At 36.5% G+C, this 22,222-nt stretch overlaps 2 protein-coding genes across 4 annotated transcripts in view; one reads left to right on the forward strand and one right to left on the reverse strand.

Annotated features, from left to right (window-relative positions):
• LOC131689180 (LIM/homeobox protein Lhx8-like) overlaps nt 1-22,222 on the reverse strand; it is a 426,496-nt gene that overhangs the window by 284,033 nt on the left and 120,241 nt on the right. The window lies entirely within an intron of this gene.
• On the forward strand, nt 7,172-20,281 carry LOC131689178 (uncharacterized). The gene is made up of 4 exons (XM_058974085.1): nt 7,172-8,231; nt 18,082-19,292; nt 19,362-19,422; nt 19,679-20,281. Exons 1-4 carry the CDS (start codon nt 8,153-8,155, stop codon nt 19,960-19,962), a joined length of 1,635 nt encoding a protein of 544 aa, XP_058830068.1. The 5' UTR covers nt 7,172-8,152; the 3' UTR covers nt 19,963-20,281.

The following is a 22,222-nucleotide window of genomic DNA, read 5'->3' on the forward strand; positions in this document are numbered from 1 at the left end:
TTTAAATGACGAAATAATCAATGCCGATAGATGCTGAACATGTTTAGAATATGGTGTGGTTTTTGTTTCGATGATTTTGTTAGAGGGGATCATCTTATCGTACGTTACTGAAAAAGTCTCATTTGATCAATCTTACCCCGGCGAGCAAAGATACCCCCGTTTAGGTACAATTAATAATTAGTATACCCATAATAATTTCTGGATTTGGTTTAGTTAGTGCAAATATGAATTGTCTATACTTCCCTGTCTTCTTCTGTGATAGAACCGCAGGGCCAAGGTTGCCACTTCTATTCACTCTGCAAACCATTGAGCAGAAACAACCGTCAAAGTAGTAACAAACTAACGAGACACAGACGGAACAACATAGACTACTGCTGTGCCGCGCCGCGCCATATCGGTATCACAAACATGCTCTCCCTATCTCCTTTACCTTTCTTTCCCAGCAGAATGTGGCGCACACAATTATATCTCTTACCAGACAGCCAAATACTGTTGAACACGCTGCAAATCACACTCCCCAACAAGAAAGTTTAAATGGAAAGAAAACATCATTAAAGAATTTATTCAGACCTCGTTAGAGAAGTTTAAATTCAAAAGTTATTATAATTTAATGGTGGCAAATCAGGGCTGCATTATTATAATTTTCTGTATGACATTAATGATGACGACGCCGGCACACGACCGACAAGACAACTCGGAGTGGCAACGAATGATGGTTATGAAGAGTTGCCGTTGGATTTTCGGCTGAGCCGGAAGCCTTGGAGAGTCTTGTGAGCCACGCAGAAGGCTATAAGAACAGAATGGTGACCCTTATGTATGACAATTACAGTGTTCAGTTTGTTGCCCGGTCTGATCTGTCCTGCCCTGTCCTGTTCTGCGGGCGATGTGTACAAAGAAACGAAAAGTAGAATAATGAGAACCGACACGATGTGCCAGTAAAGCAGTCTGCGGTCGCCACTAGAAAAATCGTGCCGTTGCCAGAAAGAGGTGGTTTTACTGGAGGGACAAGCGTTAGCTAACTCAAGCAATAGTGCAAATGAGAGCGGAAAAGCTGGAAACTTTTTCCGAGGAAATGCAATTCTTCGGGAAATCGAGAAACGGGTTGTTAGAGTTTCTATACCGGTTTGAATCTTTCTTCTTCCGCAATTATTCCTGATCCGCAAGTTTTGTCTAACTATTGTCATTTCCTTCGCGGATCTATTATAATTATCATTATTTTAATGGAAATAAAAGTTATAGTATTGGAAACTTTGTTTATTTTTACATTTCTTACAAAAGAAATATAAAGGATTCGCTTAAACTTTGAGAACTTTTTTCCGGAGGCCGATTCTCATATGGATATCTGTATGTTTGATTGTGTTAGAGAGCAGAAAAATTATTCGAAAACACCCTGAGTAGGAAAAAACGTACAAAACCCCACTAAGAGAACGGGTTTGGACAGCCACCCCGATCCGCTTCTACTAACAACTACTCTTGCCCGGAACCTGATTTCTCCCCGGCACTACCCTATGGCATTACTTCGAGGGGGGGGGGTATGTACATAGCACCGACTCTAATCCAGCTATCTAGTAGTTAGTTCTTCCAGTAGAGTTACAGCATCACTCCTCGACACACTACCGACACAGTTTTCGACCATTCACGCAGAGTGGCAATTTATTTATTGCATTAGGAAAGCTAGCTGTGTGTATAGAATCAGAGCCAATCTGGGCGGCAAACTCTAGATTGTCTAATTTATTGAACACTACGAATCGGCTCCCTTGTCATTACCCCAACTTATTGAGATCTTTGGCTCTCTATCCGGCGCGATATACCACAGCAACTCCTTTAATTCTTTTAACTCTCTTCTATTGCTACTTAGCACCACTTCCTCGTTGAGCTCGCGACATGTTCGCGAGCCACTCGATATAGTGCCCGACGATGGACTTAACCTACTCCGAAGGAGAATTCCTCAGTGATAGAAGTTCTCCCAAAACCGAGCCAAGTAGTTAGGTGCGGAGGACAGCTCGGCGATTCCGAGCCTGGTGGTGTCTCGTCGCGGTCTACTCAGTATAGTTCCCGGTGATGAACCTAGCTAACGCGGACGGAGATTTTCCCCGGCGAAAGAAGTTCTCCAGATACCGATTCTTCTTTGGTTTTCGATGTAATTCTTTCGGGCCAACCGTTTGGGTTACCGTGGTCAGTCAAGTGATTCTGGGTGGAGCGTGGTGTCCGGTTCGCTGGCGCCCCAACGACCATTAGCAGGTGCTCTGTCTACTCTAGTCTAGGTATTCATCCATACTCTAACCTAAAACAAAATTGAAAATCTGGCACATTTATTTCAGTTTTCGAACATTGTACATGAAACGATTTGCAATTAGATTAAACTGCAAAATTGATTGTAATAATAATCATCTCTTTACAATTCTTTACGAAAGGTTTACCAAACTCGTTGAATGTATAAACAATAAACAATGTACACTTTTCTCATTAAGAAAACAAAGTTTGTGTAAATAATGTCTGTTGTGAAATTTCATATTTTCTACAAAAATATGACAACCTGTATTATAACAAATTTTGTTAGGTTTTCCCACGGCCAATATAGCTTTTATTACCTATTGTATAGTATCAACGAATTTAGCGTGCATGTCTAAAAATAGAATAGAATAGAAAAATATTGCATACATTAAGGCGCTTTTCGTTTGGAAGCAAAAAGCTTCATGTAGCAAAAGCTTTTTATAGTTTTGTCAAATGATTGCATACATATGTTGGCTGATTGTTATTATTATGAATACATGACACGCTGATTGTTATTTGTGGATATAGCGATTTGAACCCGGGTATTCTGAGTTTTATGGAGATGTTTCCTGGATGAACCAACGACGTTGCTTTCGACCAATGTTTAATGTTAGCATAATATTCCACGCATCCGTCAAGAGCAAAACGATTATAGATGCAGATGTTGCAGATGAACGCACACATTGAACTTTGCCAAAGCTTAAGGACTGTTTGTTTTCCTTGTATCGTACGCTTTGTTTTCATACAGTTTTGCTCACTACTACAGCTGCCTATATTACAATAGACTGAATAGCTTTATAATATCTTTTCAGATTAGGAAAGTGGGGCTATTTTTAGATTCTGAGTAGTGCGCCTCGGTGCTTCTCTTGTAGGTTCACATGTTTTACACGATTTTTAGAAATAATGCCGATGCGATATGGTATGAGCGGATAATTTACCTACATTATTTTACGGAGAATACTACAAATGTTACTTATGATTCCGAATAGATTCAAAGAAACAAATACCAAGCTTTTGAGGTTTGCATTTTGAGATTTCAAGTAAAGTCGCTTTCATGGTTTTGTTATTGGTATTTTTTAATATGGGGAAGATTAAGCAAACTAGTACAATTATCTCACACCTAATACATTTCCAGAACTACATTTTTTTACAATAGTTCAATCTATCAACTGCGAATATTATAACAGAAAATCTGAAAATTCGAGGATTGTTGAGGATTCTTCTGTGTGACGAATTTTAGAATATTTCATGTGTTCTAAAATAAATTTTCCTTTCTAAATTTCATTTAATTTTAAGGAGGAAATTATTCAATATTTTTACATTCAAGCCTACAGCTATTTCAAGCATTATCTAAAACACATATTTAAATTGTAACAGCAAACAATAATACCAGCTGGGATATGTATATATTCAGAGATTTCTAGGCCATTTTGAAATATTGATAGCTCTATGCAGCATGCTCACAAATATTATTCTTTCAACAATTTGTACAAAATGAATCAAGTATCTTGAATATTTCGAAAATTTGTTAGTTCGATGATTTTTTTTAAGACGAACGAAGCACCATCGAATACAACGGAAACATTAGTACATATGCGCATTCAAAGCAATTGTCAGCTCAACCGTAAAATGTCAAACTTATCTTAGGTGGAATGAAAAGATACAACAATCTTAGCCTCAAACATTTTTATGTGGGGGTTTAAATTGAAATACTTCGGTGATTTGGAGAACGCACAAAATCAGATATCCACAAACTGGACAAGAAAATTAATTATATAATTATTTGACTAAACCATAATAAATAGTTTAAAAAATGCTTTTTTATTTGAATCCGCGTTTCTTTATTTCATCTGGAGTGTTTGATACTTCCTGCATCTTCTTTAAAATAAGTTTTATATGAAAATTATTATCTTTAGAATAGATTGTTGATAACTTTACGATTCCAAAACATTTTGAATAAAGGTTTCAATATTGAAATCATAAGCCCCATATTCGAAATTGCGTCTCAGAAAATAGGTAATCTCTTAATCAAAATGCAACCAAGAAAGTTAAACACCTTAGTTTCGAATTTTCTGACCACTTGCATCCAAAACTTATCTATTCTCAAAATCGTGGAACTTTGGATATCCTTGTGGAAAACGCAAATATTAGTAAAGCAATAAAAACTTCGAAAATTTGCTTTAAAAAATTGAATAACGACGCATATTAGCAAATAGACGGTCATCTGTATAATATAACAATCATTCACAGTTGATTGATTTGTTTACTGGGTCTTTTACCAACTGGCCATTTGCCCACTTTATAGTTTACAGTTAGCATTCAAAGATAATTATGAAAGAATATGTAATGTATTTTATCATCATCGTTATAAGCGTACATTAATATCATATTAGCAGTTCAATGATATCACCAGAAGATATAATCTTGATATAAGTTTGCCTGCCTTGCTGATTGGGATATCACAAAGATTACACAGTGAGTAATAAATATCAACATGAGATATAAATTTGATAGCTTTCTGTTATGTCGTTCTGATACACAGCAAAAAAATATTAAACTTAATCTTAGCGCATTTCAAACTTTCGCAGAATAAAACATCATGTAATTATATTTCAAGCGTAAATCTATACCAAATGTCGTGCACATAAAAGGAACGCTTAAAATCGTGTAATTCTATATGCTTCTATGGAAATTTACATCATATTTATCGATTTTTTACGCAATGCAGTTTGTTTTCAGCCAATATATTTTATTTTTACATGATTTTTCGTAAATCTACGTTGACGTCGCAAAAGAAAGCGAAGCTCACAAATTCAACGGCAGCCATATTTAACTTCCATTCATTCGCTCGCGATTTCGAAAGTTTCCATTAAAAGGTTGGTTAAAATGGTTCTAAAAATCAAGTGTTTGAACTGTAAAGTGGTTTCCATAGATGTAAAGTGTTTTTTAGTTCATACTAAGATACATCGCCATGAAAAATTGTTTCTATGTCCATTTTCCGAATGCGCTAAGAAATTCGGTTCATTTGCATCATTTCGGAAGCATATTCGGTTCCGACATATGAATCCCTTTGATGGGCCAAAGAAAAGAGTATTGTTCAAGTGTTCCTTGGCTACTTGCGACTTCATTGAAGACAATTTTCATAAAATCATGAAACATGCTTCCGCCCACATCTCCTCCGGACAACCCGTCTATTGTCCCATGCAGTGCCCGTCTAGGAAACCATTTGCTACTACCAATAGCCTCAGAATACATAAAATGTATGCCCATAGAGGTGGTTTCAAAACGTCCGGTGTCGTATTAAGTACCGAAGCGATATCAGACTCTGTCGAGGAATGTGGAGGAAATGTTGGGGAACGGAATTGTGACAACTCAACCAGAGAAGTTGCTCGAGAAGAGGTCTTCGGAGTGTATGACACGGACGTAGTAGAAGATGATTGCGAGCTGCATCCGCTGCGAATTGTGGAGAAAGTATTGGGAAGTTTGTTCCTAAAGCTTCTTTCCAAGCACCATGTTACAAATAGTGCAATACAAGAGGTTGTGGAAGCACTCAGTGAAGTGTGTCGCGTTCAACAAAAATATCTTAGAGAACACGCGGAAGAGTGTGTCAGACGATTGGATTTGACCGAAGTTGCCAAATGTGTGTTGATTGGCGAATTATCTGATGGACTTCTTTTGAGCAAAATATTCGGATCAGATGGGATTTTCCGTTCTGCATATATGCGAAGAAAGTTTTTCAGTGAAAATTTTTCATACGTGTCTCCAGTGCAGATTGATCTCCAAAAAGATGAAAAACACAATGATTCTTTCTACTATTATGTGCCGATTCTCGAGACACTACGTGGGTTGTTGAATGACAAAAATGGGTACAACGCAATGTTTGGAAACAAGGCCTCAGTTCCTGGTTACATCAGTGACTATACTGATGGTTTGAAATTTCAACACAGCTCTTTCTTCAGTAGAAAAACTGTAAATATTTTCATTTACCAAGATGCGGCTGAAGTTGTGCCTAACCAACTGGGAAATGCTACATCTCGATACAAGCTACTTCTGGTGTACATGGTGCTCGGAAACCTCTCACCTCACTTGCGATGTCTTACCGATAACGTACACCTTGTTTCAATTTGCAAAAACAAAGATTTTACGTACTTTGGAACTAGCACTATATTTCGCAGGTTGATCGAAGATTTAAAAGAATTAGAGCATGAGGGGATTGTGATACATGGTGGTGGTGACAATGAAAGAGTGTACGGTTCAGTTTTTGCCACCATGAATGATAATTTGGGTGCTCATCAACTAGCAGGCTTATCAGAAAATTTTTCAAAAAACTCATACTTTTGTCGCACATGCTACACTACATTAGACTCGTTTCGAAGCAATCCTTACGAGATAGCAATCTCAAGGACTCCAGAGTTGAACAGGCAAGACTTGAAGACTATTGAATGTAATCCTACTCAAATTCCGTATCGTGGTGTGAAACGAAGTTGTATTTTCAACGAGTTAAAATATTTTGAGATGTTTGATTTGGGTGCTGTACCTTGTGTTGCTCATGACCTTTTCGAAGGGTGGGTAAATTATGATCTCTTTCTTATTTTCAAAACCATCGTGGCAACCGGTACCGTTTCTAGGTGTTATCTGGAAGGAAGGGTGAACAATCTGTTCAAACAACTTAATATAAGCACACAAATAGTATTCAATTTCACACGAAAAACAGGCAATATAAAAGCTAAGGCATGTGATGTGTGGCATCTCATACAGATTATCCCTTTCATATTCCTGAACAAACCTGACATAAATTACAACAATCCACAAATTATTATGCTTCTTCTAATCAAGAAAATAACTGATGTCATAACGTCTCCATTACTGTCAAGCATCCAGATCAAAATTTTGGCAACGGATCTCAGAGAATATCTAGAGCTGAGAACAACTCATTTTAAAGTGCCGCTAAGACCTAAACATCATTACACTCTTCATTATCCTCGTTACATGTTATGGATGGGACCGATAATATCGTACTGCACACTTTTCTGCGAAAGAAAGCATTGCTTTTTCAAACGCTGTCTTAGGACCACTATAAACTTTAAGAACGTTGTTAAATTTTGTAGTGAACAATATCAGTATTACCAGGGTCTTTTAAATACGCAAACCGAACGTTTCAGAAACAACTTTCTATTGGAAAAATTTGTAGACAATATTTCGAACGTACCGAAGTCTCTTCAAAACGCATTGCACGCCATCAGGCTAGATGATTCTAGAAATGTATTCGTCGAGAAAGGTACATTTATGGGATATACGTATTCAGTAGGAGACTGCCTTTTCTTGCGCCATGATGAGTATGGAGAATGTTTTTATGTTTTGAAAATCAAATTGTTAGTTTTCAACCCAAAACATGAAAGTATTACAATGTTCGGAAGCGAACTTATTGCTGTTGATATTCATGAACGAGGGCTTATGGAAATAAATCCAACCTATGAAGAAAGCGAAAAACTTGTCAGTTCACCACTTGAAGAATTCATTGACCGAGCCCCTTTGACTTTATTTATGGAGAACAATAAAATGTATCTTTTTATTAAGCACTCGATTCCGCCGATCCCGGAACAAAATATTTAGAACTCAAAATGTCAATAACACCATATAAAATATGCGATTCGTCACGTCAAGCAAGACACGTAGTCTTTGCTAATGGTACCATCAACAGCTTAATTGAAGAAGGTAATTATTTTTGCCAGACATTGTCGATAAGAGGAACGCATTAACAAATTATATTTCAGCAACCAAAAAATTTCAACGACCATTCCGTAACATTGTGCTTGCGAGCGATGGGTGCGAGCTATCCTGTGATATAGCATTATCTGCGTTCAACAAAGAACTACTGATGTTATTGGAATTCGAAGAGATCTGGACTCCTGAAGGATTTTATGCTAACGATACACAAACACTAAGAAAAGAACAAGGTATGTCGTTGATAAACTATTTATAAATCCGCATAGTCTACTGCTAATATGAATTTGCTACAAAGTATTCAATTCGAGAAAGCTTGGTTAGGATTGGACAAATCACATCATTTGAAATTACTTTATGTGCCAACTTACTCTATCTAAACACCAAGATAATTACCAGAAAACCATTACCATGTATACATTCTGTAAATCTCTTAAACTTCAATTAGACTATGCATTACTAGTAGTCATCAAGCCCCAGAGAAAAACTATATCAAAACATTGATAAAACGTATCACTATTAGAGTGGGTCATGGCGTCATCATGTCGCAAAAGACGGATGTTTTTCTTATACAATTCGGCATTTCGATTGATCAATTCATGGTGCATATGTACATTAAATGAATTCTAAATATGTGCATGTAAATTGAAAATGTGAACTAGTCCAATTTGTAATATGATATCCGTTAGTTGAAACATCAGTTTAAATTAAGTTTAAGAGTGGAGGTGTGCAAGGCATCTAACATCCACATACTTTTTTAGTATGCACTACACTTTTGCGGTAATTCATTAATCACTAGTGCTAAGTTTAAAAGGTTTAAAATAATAAATAATTTTAAAGTGAAAGTCTTTGCTTAAACCAGTTTCTGACGTTTTTTTGTGTCTGTCAGACTGGCACATACACGCTTTTTCAATTTTAACCCAATAATGAGCCAAAAATAAAGATACTATCCAACCCAGTAAAATTCAGTCGGCAAATGAGCCGGAATGTTGGCTGGTTCTGGTTCGATTTAGCCTCCAGCAACACAACCAATTCTACACTGAGAAACAAAAATATGCAGAGTTAACATACTTTATATTCCCTTTTCTTTTATTCTCGTGTGATTTTTATGCATTTTCTAGCATATACTTCTAGTAAGCATTCAATGAGTGGAAAGACCGAATAAGTTCAATGCATAAAATTGACAACAGAAGAAAGGACCCAGTAAAATTCAGTCGGAAATGAACCGGAATTCTGGCTGGTTCTAGATAGTATTTCAGATCCAGTAACACAACCGATTCTAACAAGAATCGGTTGTATTACTGGAGCCGGAATACGAATTAGAACCATCCAGAATTCCAGCTCATTTTCTGGCTGAACTTAACTGGGTAGAGGCAGATAGAAAAGTATGCTATCGATGACTGAATAAAGTACTGCGTGTAGTTAGAATCGGGTGTCACGAGTCGGAATTACCCAGTTTAGCTCAGCCGGAAATGAACCGGAATTCCGTCTGGTTCCAGTTCGCATCCCGGCTCCAGTGACACAACCGATTGCAACTAGAATTTGTTGTATCATTGGAGCCGGAATTCGAACTGGAACCAGCCAGAATTCCAGTTCATTTCCGGCTGAACTTTACTGGGTAGGGATCATCCTTATACCACGTGGACAACTTGGGGGAGGGGTAGAGGGTACGAAAAAGCCCACGCTTGTCCATGATGAGGGGGGTGGAAGGGGGGGGGGGTATAGAAATATTTCATGGGACTCATACTTATATATTTTTTTCTTAATAAGGTCATAAAACAAATTTGTGTCATCATAGGTTTAAGCGTTTGATGTTTCCCTTCAAATCATTCCAAAACTGTAACGCTTAAAGAGCCCGTAACAGCATGGCATGGTGTCACAAAATCAGTGGAAATCAACACCGGGCTAAATGCTCTCGAAAAAACTTGATTCAATCCTCTATATCGTTTTCAACTATTTTAGAGTTTTAAATAATGTTGTTGATTTTACATAAGCCAATTGAAGTTCATAGTTTACTTAAATGTTGTGTATTGCAAAAAAGCGTCTTTTAGGCATACAATTTTTAATGCTTGTAATTTTTACAAATGTCTCAGCAAACCTACAAAGTTTGAACTATTTTTTAATTCGATGCTTCAGGTTACAGCAATTTTCAAAACAGTCCAACACAATATGAATACCTGAAATCGAAATGATATTACTTGAGAAAAATCTCGGGAAAGTCCACGTGGATATTGTGGGGAGAGGAGGGGGGGTGGTAGGAGTACATGAAATGTCCACGCTTGTCGATGTAGGGGGAGAAGGATGTCAAAACTGAAGGTTTTTTTGGAATACGTGGTATATGAATGGCCCTTAAGGCAATCCATCACGACATTTGTTTGACAATTCAACGAGGGGTTTTGTCAACAAGTTTGCTCCTGCGAACAGAAAAAACCCGTCCAACGATTATACATCGATAGCTCGATTCGTTTGATGTTGGATCGAATCGGCGATTTTGTCGGACGTCGCACCCACCCGAGTTACGTCAGAAGAAATAATCAGCTGATAAGGAATGTCTCATGGATTGCCTAATACTAACTAGAATCAACCAGACTTCTGGCTCATTTCCAGCTAAACACGTTCAAACATTTTTTTTATATATTTAAGAATAATTTAATCAGGGATACCAGGTATTTTTTAAAAATGTCTTAACATTTCTTAAAAAAAATGTCTTCACATTTCTTAAAAAATGTCCAAGATTCTCAATCGGCTTTATATTTTAATCCAGAATTCTGCCAAAAATCAGTCAGGCTCCAAAATGGAAAATCTGTCTTCACAACCTTTCAAATGTCTTCAAGACTTGTGTTCACATCTGGCATCGCTGAATATACACTGGAAATAATCGACACGATAGAACCATATGCACTTAAACATCACTTTCATGTGCATCCCTTTGAATTTTACATGAAAATCCATTAAAAAGCTTCTCATGGGGTGTTTATTTATCCATTGAATATTCATTGCCGTGCTATTGAGTCGCAAAGTTTGAACTTTCCACATGACTTTAGTATGAAAAACATGTAGTGCATGTAAAACAATTGATTTCACCGATTCTCCTGCCAATGAAATCTATAAGTAAAACGAAGTTTTATTCACGTGTAATTCATTTGGAAATGTTAGTCAATGATATTTCTTATGATGTTAATGTGCTTTTCACACCATGTTCGCATGAATTTCATTTGAAAACCATATTTCCCACACTCGAATGGATATTCAAGTGGCAACCGCGTGCGTTTCATGTGTTTGTGGATTGAAACAATTCAATAGATTTCCACATAATGTTAATGTGTTAAGTTTTTTCAGTGTACCCATCTCAGACTATGCCGATAAATTAAAATATCCATTAATGCGTAGAAAATTGCCAATTTTCAATAGAAGTGGAATAACCCATTTAATGGGTAAACAACTTGTACTCATTAATGAGTACAGACCTTGTACGTCAACCTGGGTACGTTTTATCCATTATTTTTCGCAGAACAGTTACAACAAAATGCGTAAAAAATACCCATTCTTGAAAATCGCTCCAGAATGAAAAATATTGAAAATAGAATTGAATTGAATTTAAAAAATGATATTATAAAACTGAAGAAGCACCGATTCACGATAAGGATGTTCTAATGCCACAAAACTAAATAAGACCTGTCATTGATTAGAATATTGTTTTTGGCTTTCAAAGCAGTCAAAACTACCGAACTGGGTCATATTTGCATCATCCTCAGTAGTTTAAACTGTCGTCGTTTTCAGAGCATTGCCGAAATGTTCCGATTCTGCTACGGTTTCGGCTACGAACCGACAATTTGCAGGTTTCTCCACGATCCATAATTTGCAGGTTAACTCTCTCTATATATATATATATATATATATATATATATATATATATATATATATATATATATATATATATATATATATATATATATATATATATATATATATATATATATATATATATATATATATATATATATATATATATATATATATATATATATATATATATATATATATATATATATATATATACATATATATATATATATATATATATATATATGTATATATATATATATATATATATATATATATATATATATATATATATATATATATATATATATATATATATATATATATATATATATATATATATATATATATATATATATATATATATCCATTGGCATTACCTCATCGAGTGGTTGTGAAATGGATAAAAAGTACCCATTGTTAGAAACAAAAAAGTACCCATTTTTTGACAGCTCGAATAACTGCCGAAAATTGGCAATTTGAATACATAAAATGGGTAAAAAATTTTTGCCGTGCAAACTGAAATTATCTTGATGGCAGCGATGCCACATGTGTTTGGGAAACATCTGTAGAAGAACTATTAAAATGTCTGGAAAGTCTGTAGACGGTTGTGTAAATCCTTGTAACACTAGAGTATTGCTTTAAAATTAGATTGAAATTCGAATACTATTGTGAAGGAATCACTTGTATTCAAATACAGTTATTATAGTGCAATTTTACTAAACAATTTTCCCCTTTTAAAAGTCTGTAGATTGCTAGCCACATCTGTAGGAGACTATCAAAAGTCTGTAAAATAAAATCTGGCATCGCTGCTTGATGGGAATGATTTCTACACTAACATTTCAAATGGTCCTATCTGGTAAACGATCGGCATACGAAATCAAAAGGCAAATAAAATTGTGATATAAAACGAATAAGTTTTCAACATAGTTTCATAAAAAAACAATCGAATGAAATTTTTGTTTTTTAATTCAACTCCATTATCTAGCCTTAAACAGCAAATCCATTACTTGATACCTTTTGCCCTTGAATCATAGAGAACAGACATCCATGATCGAACAGATATGTTAATAAAATTTGTGTAAACTTTTGAATGAATATACGTTAAAACACTAGCGCTGCCACACCAACTTATCTTAACTATCCATCAAATCCATTCTGGAACCGGTTCGAAATCCTGAATGGATTCAATATGAAATCTGGCTCAAAGGAAACAACCGATTCCGACTCAAACGGTTGATGCATTTGAGCTGGAATCCATACTGAATCCACTCGGAAGTCCTGTCCTGGAATGGTTTGACTTGGTATCAAATACCCGATAATAAATACAACCAAGGATAGAAGCTATCTTTTTCAAATCTTCATTTGGGTTCAATGGCCAGTATTCTGAATCGGTTATCGATTTCTGCCAGAAATCAACCAGACATCCGAATAAATTTGTCTTCAAAATGAAAAACACGTCTTCACAAAATTTCAAATGTCTTCAAAATGAAGACAAATCTTCACATCTGGCATCTCTGAGTACAACATATATGTGTTTTGCAGGTTTTATGTAATGAAAATGGGTATAATTTAGACGCTTACCTGAATTGAAATGTACAATAACAAAACCATGTTTTTCACTGTGACAGTAATTTTACAATAATTTAGAGTAAATTCTACTTAGGCTACAATAAAAAACCTATTTTAATCCACCTAGCGGTGCAATTGTGCCTTTCTCAATCATGAATCACGAGAATGTGTGCGTTGTTTATATTCATTAAAAGAGTTCGAGTTCTAAAATTTTGAAAAAAAACAGCCACGGTAATATTGAACTGAAAAAAGGTGCGAAATCGGCAAAGTCCCAAAAAGTCGATTTTTACAAAAAAAAATTTTTTCGAGATAACATAAAATCTCGACGTTTCATGCATTTTAAAGATGTTTGGCATCAAAAATACGAATTCGATTTCTGAAATTTCATGGGGTCCCCCCTTTGAAAAAAAAATTTGAGTTCCGGCTTATATGGGAATTTCATATGTGACCGGACGGTTTAGTCTATATTTCCGGAACCATATAAGCGATCCGTACGAAATTTTATAGACATCTATGGGGATATTATAGCTATCATTTGGGACTAAGTTTGTGAAAATTGGCCCAACCATTTCCGGGAAACTGATGTGAGTTCGTAAATTTTGAAAGATGGCCGCTTTTCCCGGGCACTTCCGGAACCGTCTATGGTGGTTAATGTAGTCAACGAAAGTTTGGTTGGCCGTCGGTGACCTAGAACAGCAAATTTAAGTTGTTTGAGAGACATTTTAGCGAAATTTTTACCTTTTTTGCTTTCATCGGAGTATCGGTTTGAATCACAATTTGCTATGTGATCGCACGCCACAACCTGTAACTCCGGAACCGGAAGTCGGATCGGGATGAAATTAAATAGCCATTTACGGGGACGCAATACCTTTCATTTGAGGCCAAGTTTAGTCGAATCGGTCTAGCCATCTCCGAGAAACCGATGTGACTGTTATTCTGAATTTAGATACTTCCGCCGGGGCTTCCGGAACCGAGGATGGTGGCCAATGTGGCCAAATAGACTTTGAATGGATGTTAGTGACCTAATACTACAAATCGAAGCAGTTGTGGTCATATTTTGGAAAATTTTTCACCTTTATACATTCATTGCAGAATTTATTAAAATCGACATTTTCTGCGTGTTCGTACTTATCACCCTGTAATTCCGGAACCGGAAGTCGGATCCATTAGAAATTCAATAGCAGCCTATGGGAATGTTGCACCTTTCATTTGAGACTAAGTTTGTCAAAATCGGTTCATCCATCTCTGAGAAAAATGAGTGACATTTTTGGTCACATACACACACACATACACACACACACATACATACATACACACATACATACACACACAGACATTTGCCGAACTCGACGAACTGAATCGAATGGTATATGTCACTCGGGCCTCCGTTAAAAAGTCGGTTTTCAGAGCAATTGCAATACCTTTCTATTGAGAAAGGCAAAAACAAACTTCATCATTTCTACAGTAAATTTCAATGTCAAAACAACTTTTACAGTAAAAAAGGGGGGTGGTTATATCTTACCATTAAAAAAATCTATTTCTCTTCATGCATTCATACATTTATTTTTCTTCATGCAGTAAAATTTAATGTGAATTTACTGTATCAGTTTTCTGCTGAACCTTAAAATTGATTGTTATATGAAATTTTATTGCAAATCTACTGCAAGAACTCAAACAAAGTTGAAACAGTAATAACTATAATATTTATTGTTTTATGATTGTTTGTAGGGTAAATGCTATTGTAAAATTATATTCGGGTATCCTCAGCTACTCATTGCAACAAAGACACTACGCTATTATCACTGATAACTGACATAAAAATCATGATTTCAGTGTGTGTAAGAAAAATATCTTTCGTTTCAAAACTTGACATTACCCGGTGCTACACAAAGTTTACTCAAATTTGTGTACAAACGGTTTCTGTTGCAATCACTATCAAAGAATAAGTGTGTACTACCGTTTGAGTATCCGCCGAACTATGGATGTAGGAACTATAGTGTATGTATACAAAACAATAAAAAAAAGAATATAATGATGTGTAGTCGAATGTTTGTTAAGCATATTAGGCAAGAAGTGAAAAATAATTGTATAATCGACAACGTTAGTGATTTGGAAGATTGGAGCATTTGTCAGGTTAAAAAAATTGTGTTTATATTGAATTAAATGCAAGCAAACTATGAAAATGTGAGTACAATTATTTGAACACCTCAAAATTTTTTTCTGAAAAAACTTTGGTTTAGATGGAAGAATCATCCGTGAATTAGGTGGAAGAATCATCCTGTCTCGAAATCCAATATTACGTAGAGAGCTATTTGGTATATAGATTCAAGAAATTGCTCTTGTTTTGAAAGAATCAACCCTTATGTTTGAGTATACCGGGCAGACGAGTGGATCAACAGTTTCTTTGCAAACTTATTTGGCATACAAATTCAAGGATTTGTCATGTTTGAAAGAAGCAATCAAACCCTAATTGTGGGAAAAGAGCGACTCATGTTTAAAAGAAGGAATCAATCCCTAAGTGTGAGTAAACCGGGCAAACGAGTGGATCACCGGTTTGATTGCGAGGGATATTTGGTATACAAACTCAAAGAACTGCTCATATTTAAAGAAGGAATCAACCCCTGCTTGAGTGAATGTGGTATTCGGGTTAATGACATTCGGGCGAGTGGTCCATTCGGGTTGATGGCATTCGGGTAAATGGTCCATTCGGGTTAATGACATTCGGGTAAATAGTCCATTCTGGTAAATGGTTTTCGGGCGAACGTCATTCGGGTAAATGACTTTCGGGCGAATGTCATTCGGGCGAATGTGATAGAACCCTGTAAAGGTTAATGTTTTAAATTCTGCCTTTTCACCTGTTGATTTGGTATTAGTCTCCTGCAAGATCAAGCTGCTAGTCCTTCTTCAACTCGAAGAGCATGTCGCCTTTTTGGGTTTTCCTCCACATCCCTCACATCTAGGTCCTCTCTGACCTTCTTGAGCAGCGCTGCATACGTCATGGCATTATTGGCCCTGACGAGCACGGCTTCTCTTATTGTCGCCTTCTGACGAGCTAGGTTTTCCTTTCCTCTTCTGCTGCCCTTCTGCTTTTGCTGTTTCTCCTTCCGACCTACAACGATACTCCCTGTTGGGTCCTTTCCTTCGGCAACAACAGTGTCTTCGGGCGCGTGCCCTTCTTCCCCACGGAACTACGGCAAGGTACTACTTCGTGGGGGGATCGTTGTGCTTTCCTCGCACCTCTTTCTTCTGCTCTATATCGGATCCTCACTTGGTTCATGGAGTGGCTCGACCTATGAACTTTGATTTAACTCTCGACTCTTCTTTCGCTTTTTGTCTCCCTCTATTACGTTGCCGTTTAGCTCTCGTCCCCGTGAGCCGTTTAGGTGTAGGTGCTGATTTCTTGAGCCATGTTTCCGTGAATCATTCAGTTCCCGGCCTTATCACGATCTACTTGGATAGTCGCCAACGGTGAACTCACCCTACTTCGACCGATAGTTCCCCGACGGAGGAATTTCCCCCGACACCGATATCCGCTTCCTTGAGACATTTAGCTCCCAGCTTTATCGAGATTGACTCGGATATTACTCTACTCCGACTGAGAGTTCCCTGGCAATGGAATTTCTCTCGGTACTGGTGTATGTTTTGTGAACCAATTAGCTCCCCTTTTCATCAAGATTCTGTCGGGTAGTCCGCGCCTGCGAAACTACCCTACCGTGCATTCTCAGGCGGTAAATTGCTCTCGGTATCGATGTACGTTTCTGTGAGCCATTTAGCTCCTCGCTCTGTCTACTCGGTCTAATCTCCAGCGGTGGATCTAGCCTACTCGCGAGCTACCCGGTAGGGTGTCGAGGTCGGTCCGGCGATTCCTTCCTTACACAGGGTGTAGAACAGCACACGCCTGTCAGCCCAATGTCGCCGTCCGATTCGTGATCCGTGTCCTGTCAGTTGTCGTTTACCATGGCTAGCATGCCATAATGAGGATGTTACTGGCGTCGATCCTGATGTGTCGGTTGGTACTCCGGTTGGGCTAGAGTGCTTTCATTGCTAAGATCTTAGATTATTGGAATCTTAATATCTTAGCAGAATCGGCACAGACTCGCTTCGTCGAAAATGCTTTCGGAGTTATGGCTTTTTAGAGGTTTAGCAGAGTCCAATCCAAACCCCACCATATCCTAGCAAAACTTCGCAACTCGTAGTAAGGCCGGAGGGCTCGTTAAGCCCCTAGACTCCTGTCCTTCCTGCCCAATATTTTATTCAACATATATATATATATTTTCGATCCATCAGTCAAATCAATCAACAAGATGTTCTTTCACGAAATGTATGCTACCTGTAGATTCGTTTGCGTCTGGATGACGATTTGTTCATTAATTATGATTTATAATTGATCAAAGGTATCCTAAGTTGCTAACGTGCCATTTGAGCCAATATATTCTGATTCCTGATCATAACAAAAATATATTTCCAGTTATTTTGCAGTAAAAAAGTGCAAAAAACTGGAAACTGTTTCTACTAACTCGAATGATCAAAATACTAGACGCAGTGGCTGGTCTTCTACGAAAAGCTTGGTCTATACTGTAACCGTAGCTTGAATCAGTTGAAAATCTATTAATTTTGTCGAAAATATATGAACCATTTTCATACAATTTTGTTTTCTTCCATTGACAGAACTTCAACAAATGCCTATAGATCAGTTAATAGTTTCACCTATCCAGAACACGCACGCTATAGGTGGAGCAGAATCGTCGACATTGCAGGCATTCAATATTGATCCAAACGTCATGACCATTATTCCCAACCAATCCATATCTGTATCAAATCCTCTCATTGAGAGATTTTTAGCTAGAGGAATAACGGATCAGGATATTTCATTACAACAACCGTCCACATCACAGCATGTAAATGACACAGATTATTCGATTACTGAACAGGAGGACAACGTCAACCAAGTATCGGATAAGGACTCAGACGATCCTACGATTGAAGAAAACCAATCTTATAACCTGACAAGAAAGCGACCAGAATCCGTAGAAGTACTAAAAAGTACAAAAAAGCATGCTGCTTCTGAAATGAAATTTCGTTGCTTTGAAATTAATTGGAACAAACTGAGCGATAATATTTTGAATAAGCTTAACACTTTGCAAGAATTTAAAATTAATAACCCTAATGCCCAGATTCCAGCTGCACTTCGCATGACTAAAGGTGATACCAGCAGTTTAATCAACAATATCGTTGATCAGTTAAGGGCGATTGATACCGATATAAAGGCAAGTGTAATGGAAACAGTCGCTAAACAGTTGCTTTCCAAATATTCATGCCTCGAGATGGTCGATGATGATGGATATAAGAACGGGACGGACCATGTTGTTATTAAGCACAAAATGATCAGCCACAACGCGTATTTGAATCGCTTTCGACCATTCCAGGAGAACATTCCTCCCTCCAATAAAGGACGAAACGTACGAGCTGGTACATTGAAGAGCTATTGGAAATGTTCGAAGAAGGAATGCGCGAAAGATGTACTGTCTAAGCTCCGTCGAGATGAACCGGAATTGTTAACAGACGAATTTCTTGCATCGTCGCAAAGTTTTGTTAGATATCAACTAACTGAAACTAAGGATATCAAGAAGCTACTGTCGGAATACCCTGTTCTACGACGGCGAGGTTTATTGAATTACCACTTTGCGCAAGCCACAGGGGTTTGTGTTGATGATTTGCGCAAATATTATGATATGAAGCGACCAAAGATAATCAATTACTCTATTACTGCTGGTCGAAAATTTGTGAAACTCGACAACGAATGCAGTGATATGGAAGTACTTGGGTTTTTGGCTTGCCTTGTAGGAGAGAACATCAACGATCTAATTGTCAAAAAGGAGGTATGTATGATCTGACCATATACACTTTCAAGCATATACATAAATACCCACATATTGATACAATTGCAGATTGGAACACACCTCGACGAGATTCAATTGGATTCAGCCGGACCCCTACTGGTATCTGTGGGTAAGGTTCAATTACTAGATGCATATATGTGATGACTTCATTTATTCATTTTGTCTATTGAACACCCTGTCCCCGACACATTATTTTGCTTTATATGTACATTTGCATATAATGACCACTTAACTTAATTTATTTCCTAAACATGATGCACATTTTTTTTCATTTCTATATTTACTTTCGGCAAATTAATCCTACTCAACAAGAAACGATTGATTAAAAAACAAGTGGTATAATCATTGTATTTGTTTGTTTTCAGATATGGGACAAGATACTTCAATATACTACGTTTTCGCTGATCAGGCGCGCCTCTCCGAAGGTACTGCTGATGCCATTTGTGCCATGCAAGATCTGCTGTGTGTACATTTTGTGCACAGCTTTAAGTATCTGAAAATAGCATCAAAGTTTCTAGAGCTTTTGCAACAGTATTTTTTAAAGATAATACCTTCATCTGGATCCAAATCGAATGCTTACAGGGTAGGCAACAAACAGCGCATTGTTCAAAAAGTTATTGAACTATTGTCGAGACATGTATACAAATAAGACTACTATAGAAAATTAAGCGAAATCGAGTTAGGATTTGGAAGAGGGAATTTAAGCAGAGTAACAAAAGTTATAGATTTAGTAAACTTGAACCGATATTTTAAGTTATCATAGATCTTTCATGTAAGGTTTTCTTATTTGATAAGCTGATGTTATTATTTTGCCAGTCCAAATGGTTTTAGTTGAAATCAGCAAGTAAAAGTAAGCACCTAAATATCTCTTTTGTAACATTATATGTAGACCATTATTTGCTTTCTACATAACCGGTCAGTAACATGTGATTAATAAAAATTATAACAAAGCAACTGTTTTTTCTTTTAGTAATTTGGATAACTCAAGAAAGTTCTATCTTTTTTTTCGTTTCTGTGTGTATTGCATAATTATACATCGCTGTTTTAACATTTCCATAATATACGCTGAAATTTACGCGACGATTGAAATTTCAGTCAAAACCTGTAAATTTACTTTAACTCAAATTAGACGACGTGTAAAATTCATCTTTCGCATATTTTTCCGCCATTCGTCACGTTCCCTTTATGTGCATCACAAATCGTGTAATTTTACATAATATGTTTTATCTGTGTAGGGAAATATCACGCTCGATTTTACATTGTCTCTTAGCAAGTAAAAACAAGCAAAAATTGAACGCTAAACTAAAAAGAATAGCTATATTCAACAGATGTAATTTTTTCCGCGTTATATTTTTTTCAAGTAGAAGTTAAGTAAACGTAGCTGTAAGGAGCAGAGCCTAAAATTCTCATGCCTATTCACTGAACGACAAAATTCAGAGAATTCAGCTTCGTCCTTTCCCTGCCTCTTTCGTCGCTAAATGCATGAAAAAATAAATCAATAAAGGCGATGTCCCCTCCTCTCTCGATTCTACGAAAACGAGTAGCAATAGCAGCGACTTTCGTTTTCCTATGACAATCCGAAGTTGCCATTTCGTTTTGATGCATGCTCAGTATTTGCGATTCTCATTCATTAAATGAAATTAATGCAATGTGCATCTAATAATGCAACTAGAACATAGTTAAAATGAGAAATATGCACACCGATCAGGCTTCCGTCTTACAATACTATCATTAGCTCGCAAATCTACAGAATCGAGCATCGACAAATAAATATCATTGCTAGTGTATTTTCGTTTCCCCAGCAGTAAGTTCAATATCAAAGTTACCAATATCATTCTGAATCTCAAAGCGAAAACGAGCGTGCGGAGAGAATAATGAAAACGCTCTGCTACATGCTTGCTTTGTCCTAGCCCGTTGTCTCATTTTCGATTTCGCAAAGTGCTAGTGGTATGGAAAGAAGCTTCGTCTTTCGTCAGTTTCGCCTGATTTTGGCAAATGAAAAAAACATTTTCCGACTCTGGTAAGGAGTGCTCGAAAAAAAATATTCATCAGTTTTTTGTATGACAAAGTATACGGTCGCTTTTTTCAATGTAACGTAACAGTCCAAAATCCCAAAAAGCCTTTTTGTGCGTACATTACCACGTCAACAAAACATAAACATGAAATTTTCTTCAAGCATTTTGATCTGTTTTATAGAAAAAAAATTTATTGTGGTATATTAATGTATGTCACTGTGTAGAGCCAAAAACAATTTGTAGCGTAACAGTCTTTTTCATAGATTATTTAATTTTTTATACTGTGTTGATTTTATAGCCCAAAAACATCCTTTTTATGCTTAGAGTAAGTTAAATAAGGCTTGTAGTTTGTAAATAAGTTCATTGCTGCAATCCCTTTTTTATATTCAAAACCGGATTTGGTATAAAAATTTAATATAACTATTGCTCGATTTCACCCGGGAAATTCTATATTGATAGCATCCCGATCAGAATGAAATAATTAGATTATAACAAAACACAATTTTTGTAACATATTGTGGTATAAACTAGGTCTCGTTAGTAGTTAAAATAACAGAAATTTATAACAAGTAACAATGCGAGATATAGTTTTGGAATATTCCTGTTATGTATTTCTGATCGGGATAGGGGCAAATGCCAAAATGATGTCAAGGAATTGTGATTGAATCGTACATTACTTCAGACTTTGATACTGACTTAAACAATACAGAAATATATATAAACTTCGAGAAAGCTACAAAAATTGATATTATAGACGTAAAATACATTCATAGGGGAATTATGGTTAAAACCGACACCTTAAGCTTAACACTTTTTCTGGGTTGCCACAAAACCAATAAAATTATAATTTCTACGCAGAATTCTTCTTCAGAAAATTCCTAACAAGGCTTAATT

Source organism: Topomyia yanbarensis, chromosome 3 (assembly GCF_030247195.1).
Source record: "Topomyia yanbarensis strain Yona2022 chromosome 3, ASM3024719v1, whole genome shotgun sequence".
Lineage (NCBI taxonomy): Eukaryota > Metazoa > Arthropoda > Insecta > Diptera > Culicidae > Topomyia > Topomyia yanbarensis.

Coding starts and splice junctions, on each gene's coding strand:
- LOC131689178 (XM_058974085.1), top strand. CDS start 8,153: ATGTTATTGGAATTCGAAGAGATCTGGACTCCTGAAGGATTTTATGCT. Junction 8,232..18,081: donor AACACTAAGAAAAGAACAAG/GTATGTCGTTGA, acceptor TTCCATTGACAG/AACTTCAACAAATGCCTATA. Junction 19,293..19,361: donor ATCTAATTGTCAAAAAGGAG/GTATGTATGATC, acceptor ATACAATTGCAG/ATTGGAACACACCTCGACGA.